The 7217-nt window shown below is 33.9% G+C and overlaps 1 protein-coding gene across 1 annotated transcript; it reads left to right on the forward strand.

Moving 5' to 3' along the window:
- Positions 1–1417: 1417 nt before the first annotated feature.
- LOC117599677 (microtubule-associated protein tau-like) lies at positions 1418–6970 on the forward strand. The gene is made up of 6 exons (XM_034313502.2): positions 1418–1679; positions 2350–2489; positions 3242–3560; positions 3661–3767; positions 5585–5730; positions 6578–6970. The coding sequence occupies exons 1-5, from the start codon at positions 1463–1465 to the stop codon at positions 5642–5644; spliced, it is 843 nt and encodes a 280-aa protein (XP_034169393.1). The 5' UTR covers positions 1418–1462; the 3' UTR covers positions 5645–5730; positions 6578–6970.
- Positions 6971–7217: the final 247 nt, after the last annotated feature.

Raw genomic sequence — 7217 nt, forward strand, 5'->3', positions numbered from 1 at the left:
TAGGGATCTGACATATAATTTAAAAGCAAAGTCTGACTTTGACATCTAAGTTCCACATTTTCCTCAAATGGGTGAACCCTGGCCTTTCCCTGACCATGTTCAACAAATGTTCCTTTCTGAAGACAAAAAGAACATCCAAACTCCCCACTGAACTGCTTAAAGTTCTGTAGGAGTGGACGGGCAGCAGAATCACTTACAAGTATTAAAGCATATACTTTGCTGGTACCATGTACATCATCAGATGTAACCCAATCAAAGCCACGCTCATGTAGATCAGTGCACTCCTTCACAAATGGGTCAAGATAGATGTTCATGGGGGGCTTTAAATTACGCCCATCCAGTTTGGACTAGCTACTATTTTTTAGATTTGTTCTTATACCGTCAAATAATATAAGACAATACAATAATACAATTATTTAGCCTACGTACAGCATATGGAAATACTTAGCATAACTGAAGTACAAAAAGAGCATTGTGTTGCAATTACATTTATTAGAAAAAGCATTGTATTGTTATATACTGTATGCAACAATGAACTTCCTTTTAATTTGGGGGGGGGGGATGAAATGTATTAATCTCAAAGAAAACCTTATCAGTGGACAACATTATATTGCATTGTTTGTTTTTGGGGATGTACTTGCTATTTGAGTTTTTTTTTCTCAAATAAAAAAAAAAATACTCAAATAGCAAAAAAAAAAAAAAAAAAAAGGGTTTTATGTATCCTTATGTATCTTTATTATATCTTGCTTTTAAGACACTTTATGCATTTTAAAGTGGAAATTATCTTTCAACTATGTAGTAATATTCTAATATCCTACCTGCTGCAGACAAAACTGTATATGTAGAGGATTGTGAAGATGAAAGTATTGTTGGCACCCCTGTCAAATCTGCGTGACATCTATTATGACCGTCTTCTCACACAGGCCACAAACATTCAGCAGGATCACTCTCATCCTGGAAACCCCTTTCTGTCAGCCTCCACTCAGGTAGACTGAGAACACTCCCCTCAGGTAGACCCCAGGAACACCGAATAATAGGTTACGGAACAACTTTTTTCCCAGAGCTGTGGACAGGCTACAGAAGCCATAGCTACTTCTATCAATCCAGCTTCCCTCACACACATGTACACACACACACGTACTGTAGGGTTCAAATTATTATTATTATTAATTTTTTTTACATTGCTGTGACCTAAACCGAGACTTACATAATAAACACATTATGCTTAATGCTTACTGATTATTGAATAAAGTGTTTAGATTAAAAAACAAACAAACAAACAAAAATACAGAATGATAGAGACACATTCAGTCTACATTTCAGGCCGTGCATTTATCATACGTTCCACCCTCAGTACCTAGTGTTGCGTCATCGCCTAATAGGCGTCTTTATTATTCGCGCCAAAATTCAAACGTAATCAAAAGACCGCCAAATTACGCGCATTCAGGAGAAAGACCAACGGATGATGAACATGTTCGCCCTTGTCGAGTGGAAAGAAGAAACGGATAATGAAAGTTGGAGCATTGTTCCAACGTCACACATAAAAAACTTCGATAATAATGATTTCTTAGACGGACTGGATGACACATCCGTATATTTAATTAAGTGGAGAGGAGGACTGAAGAAAAAACCTAAAGGCGGATGGCCTTTGTACGAGGCAACGGTGCATAAAATTGCAGGTAATTTCTGAACTTTTATTATAATTCACACAATGATATTGCATGGAGAATAAATTTTAAATAATTGCTGGACCGCATGAGCCATTTATATACCAAGCTACTGATCAGATTGAAGCTAGTACAGATTGGGTAAGTGTGCAGATATTCACCGTGTTTAACTGTTACATTTTTAATATTACTATTATTACTGCATTATTGTGCGCGTTGCATTTTCATGTTCTCATTTTCATGTTCATGTTTAAGAGCTAACTACGAGTAGATTATTACACTGCAGTGCATCATTCTAAGATCTTTAGCTAAATGTTTGTTATGTGAGAATAATATCTTTAAAAAAGTACGTTTTTAGCTGTTAGACACACGAAGTGGAGGAAAAAAATACAATATTTGCCTATAAATGTCGTGGTCTAGAACTAATACAATAATACTCAAGTAAAGTAAGAATATTTTGCGCGATACTCTTTCCCTGCCAGTACGTGTGCTAATATTTTGAACACTGTCCGCCATCATGACATACTTACTTTGGGTGCAGGAGCACTTACATGTGCATGACTGTCCACTACAATAAGGGTTTAAAAAATATGGTCAGCCTATGTTGTTGTCATTGTCATAGCCTTAGTTGTATCTTTTGTTTTAGATTCTACAATTTGTATTTCCCCTTTTTTCCCCACAGAGAAACAGTGCACCCTAGAAAAACTAATGAGGACACAACGTCAGTCCAGTCCAAAACTTCTGAGCAAAAGAAAATGCAGGCCAAACCCTAAGTTTGTTGAAGAGGAGACCAGCAATGATGGACCATCTAGCCCCAAAAAGGTTACAACATTTTATTTATTTTTTTTTTACTGAGACCCAAAACTAGCATCTGCATTGCAAATGTAAAAAATTGGCTGCCCACTATAAAGTTGTTGCTTAAAGATAACATTAAAAAAATCATTATTACTTATAACTTTGCAAATGAATTGCTAAATTTAGAAATTAAATACTTAAAAAGTTAGGAGTACCTAATAATCTACAATTTTCCCTAGATCTTGACAGGATTAGTCATTTTTCACAGCCAAGTACAAGCAGTCTGTCAGAGTTGTTTATGTTGCTCTGCCTGTTTTTACTTATGGTACATAAAGCTTATGTACAAGTCTACATATCTGTTTACCTGTTTTAATGCCATCAGCTATTATCCACTCTGCTATTATTTCTGAGCTTACTGTTTTGGGTTAGCTGATCTTCATTTTCTGTTAAAGAAATCTCATCATTCAACAAATATGGCTGAAGCTGTTTTGGTCTGCTCATTTTATTCCTCAAATAAAGGTGAATAATTAGACAGCTTGAAATTGCCCGAATTGTAGTACGTACTCTAATTTGGAAAAGAGGCCCAATTAGGCATCTTATTCTGTAGAGGTTCCTATTCTTGTTCTTGGTTGTGAAGAGCAGCCGATCCCATGTAGTTATTGGGAATGGAGGCAGATAAATTCAGAGATAGTGTCATATTATCATTTTATTTTTTTTTCAGCTTTTTGTTTTTAATGTTTTTCCTTATGTCCTAATATTTTTTGTCATGTTTTATAAAGAGGCAAACTAGTGATGGAAATTTGGACAGGGAGCTTTTGGAGAAAATAAAATTACCCCATGGACCTCGATTCCCTTCAGCTACAACTTCAGTTGTTCCACCTTCACCTACCTCACCATCTTCTGCCTCACCACCGCTGCCTAACTGTCCACCTACACCACCATCAGCTCCATCTTCACCTGCCTCATCATCGTCTGCTTCACCTCCACCTACCTCACCTTCTTCTGATCCTCCTTTGCCAGACATCATAGCACAATTAAAGGCAGAAAATGAAGCCCTCAAAATGGAATTAGAGAATCTAAAAACAAATGTTGTCAGTCGTAAGTGTTTATTAAAATAATTCCAAATATTTATTTATATATATATTTATAAGTTTGCCCTTATTTAAAATCTCAATTTTTGAACTGTTTTGCTCCCTAGAAATGCCAAAACTCCTCAGTATAATGTGCAAGCTGGGGGAATGGCTTGAAGGGAAGGAGCAGAGCCCACAGAAACAACTGGCATCACCTTCCACCATACAGGAAACTGTGAGTATGCTGTTTGCCTAACCACTACTGTAGTAACAGCTGTATCAGCAAGGTCTCCAAGGATCTGTTCACCATACATGTGAACCAAAAGTTAAATATTTAAACCTTATTCAGAATACACAATCAGTGTTTAATATTAGGGCTGGGTAAAATATATATTTTCAAATATCGATGTCTCTATTTTAACATAGAACGTGAACAGATCATCTCTTCCTCTATCTTCAATACCAGTTACGGGCAAAAGTGTGAAATAAACATGAATTGAATACCAGAAGGTATATAAATAAATACAGGACAATTTACTGAAATGAATCCTGGCTCATGTAATTGCTCAATCAGTTCTTTAACCATGCTTCAAAGACGCCAACAACAGCTTCAACAAGATGTCATATAACGTCACATTTCCCTTATTAAAACCATATTTAATGACCATAAACTCGTTAATCAGCTAGAAAAAAGAACTCTGGAGAGGAGCATTTTGTTAAATATATGCAACATATCACACATTTATTGTAATGTTTCTTGTTCTTCAACATTTAATGTATGTTTAAATAAATGTTTTTATAATGTTATAAAGGTTTACATTTCAAAAAAACATACTTATGTAAAGATAGTATTGTAACTTTAATATTATAAAAACCTCCTTGTGTATTTATTTATAATTAAGTGTTTGTATACAAATCAGTAAATTTTTAGCTTTAATATTACAATAATGTAGTACCAACTGACTATATTTTACAGTAGTAGTTGAGAGAGTTTTTTCCTTGAGAAAATTTGCCATGTACCTTATATATATCCAAAATAATCACTATTGAATCGAATCGGAAATCAAATTGAATTGTGAAATTTGCGTCAATAACCAGCCATATTTAATATATTAATCCTTGAAACATTCTAATCTGGCTATGTTTTCATGTTTTAATGATCTATATTTGATTCTTAACATCTAAAGGAAACTTCTGATCCATACCACAGCATTTTCATAGCTACACAAGGCTTTCTGGTGCAACATCTCAGACAAATAGAGACCATTTCTAAAATAAAATTCTTTGACATTGCACAACGCTGTCGTGACTGGTTAGGTTGAAAACTCAAGGAAAGAAAACAAGAAAATAATATTTTGAGACAGCATTGAAATTCCTTTTAGAAGAAACTGTTTATTTGACACAAAGTTAACCAAGTACAATTGTTTTAACTTTTCTTAACTGCAGTTCATGTATTTTCACCATAGACCATGTGGTTGTAAAAATGTAAACTACATACTACATTATATAACTGTAACCGTTTGAATTAAATTGTCCACTTATTCATGATAATAAGTTGGCGAACCTGTCAAACTAGCGCTTAAAAGACTACAGAATTTGGCCTAGGATTTCAGAAATTGTTTAGGATTTTCGAAATTTGTCTGAGACAGCCAAATCTTGGCCAAAATCGCACAGTGTGCATTGAGCTCAGAGACACAACTTAAAACGCACCTTCATTTTGTTTTGTAAACATTTCCCCCTTTATGCTTCAACCTTTGTTTGTTTATTGGTTATTATTTGTCATATGTTAATTGTCATTTCTGTATGATCTGTGATGTCTTGATATCTTGCTTTATAAAATGTCCTTAGGTCCTTGAAAGGAACTATATAAATAAAACATTATTATTATTATTATTATTTAGTAATAGTAGTAGAAGTAGTATTAGTAATAGTATAGAAAGTATGTAATGCAACACTATATTGTATCAGGCCCCCTAAAAACTTTTTGTTAAAGCAATGTTTTATTTATTAATATCACTTTAATAATAATGCATGCTTGTTCTCTCCCCACAGCTTGAAATTCACCCAGGCTCAGGAGTTTGTGTGACAAAAAAATGTGTTCTGGTCAGCTAGCCATGCAAACAGCCCCACTACCATGGCACGGATGCTTCTCCTTGGAGTATTTGATATTGAGACACTTCTAAAGAGCAATCTCAGAGGTATGTAATTGGTCATAGTAGGGGTGGGCGATATGACCAAAATCTTATATCATGATATGAGTAATTTTATATTATGATAATTATATATATCATGATATAGTTTAGTCTTTTAATATGTTTTTTAGATATTAAAATCTTTGATACCATAGATTTTTCATAATTCTTATCACCAGTGTCAATATCACACACACACACACATTATATATATATATATATATATATATATATATATACAAAAAACAAAAGTGATTTTCTCTCACTGCTGTTTGATTAACCTGAATGACAAGACAATAGCAATATTAGGTAACTTCCCCTTTAAGAGCGAAGTCCGGATCCAGTATACTGTTACACATGCGTTTGTGTTTCAATGGATTAAAATCACTTGTGTTTAAACTGCAGTGCTTAAAAATGTGTGCAAACGTTAATTTGACCACGCGCACATCAGCGTGAAGTGAGCGCATAACCGCGATAGAGACGATAGTCCAAAATCTCTACCGGTTGACAAATTTCTACCGGTTAATCGTTTCTACCGGTATATCGCCCACCCCTAGGTTATTGTGTGTATGTGTCTGTATAGGATAAGTCTTTGGATAAGGGGTGAAAATCAAAAAATAAAACTACCCTAGTATAGTAATTCTGGCATATTTACAGATATATGTACACTCATTTACATTGAAATATGATGCTTTATAAATAATTTGAGTTTGACTATTTACACTATACTGATTTTACTGAAGCAGGCTGTCCAAGAATTAGGTTGAAAATTTTAATTTATGTTTGAGTAGTTAGATATGAGTGGAGTTAATTCTGATTTTGTTCTAATGTCCATTATGTTGCTCTTTCTTAGGTGGCAAGTCCAAAAATGCAAGCCCTGGGGAAACAAAAGTGGCCTTGGACAGAACAAAAATTGATGCAATAATTAGTATGTACATCACTTGGTTAATTGGGCTCATTTTTTTTTTTACAGTTGTGTTAAACCAAATGTGACAATAAAACCATCAGAATTTATCAGTTTCATCTTGGTGTATCAGTGTGATGACACTTTACACCTGGTTCTGAATAATGCCTAAATTTCAGAAACATTCAGTTTATCTACCTAACGAAGTACGTCCTGTGTTAATTTAGTGTGTTTTAGGTGATTATAATTTGAATGTCCTTAAATAAATGTTTTAAAACTAAAATGTTCAGTTTTAACTAAACATAATCAGTTCAATAGTTGTGTGTTTAGTAGTTTTCTAATTTTGCCCAGCTTAACAGTTTTTCTCTTTAAATTAAAACAGTTTTAATAAAGTTTTAATGTTTTAACTGTTTTACTGTATTACTTCTTTTTTGCTAACTGCACCGTTTACCGTATAGGGCTTAGGCATGCCATGTGCATTGCATTGCAAGTGTGTAAGTACCTGTCCATAACCTATATTTAAAAATATGTAAGAAATTTATGAAAGCATGTTTATTACATTTGTTTAGTTTACACCATACATTCATGC

Source organism: Pangasianodon hypophthalmus, chromosome 19 (assembly GCF_027358585.1).
Source record: "Pangasianodon hypophthalmus isolate fPanHyp1 chromosome 19, fPanHyp1.pri, whole genome shotgun sequence".
In the NCBI taxonomy this organism is placed as follows: domain Eukaryota; kingdom Metazoa; phylum Chordata; class Actinopteri; order Siluriformes; family Pangasiidae; genus Pangasianodon; species Pangasianodon hypophthalmus.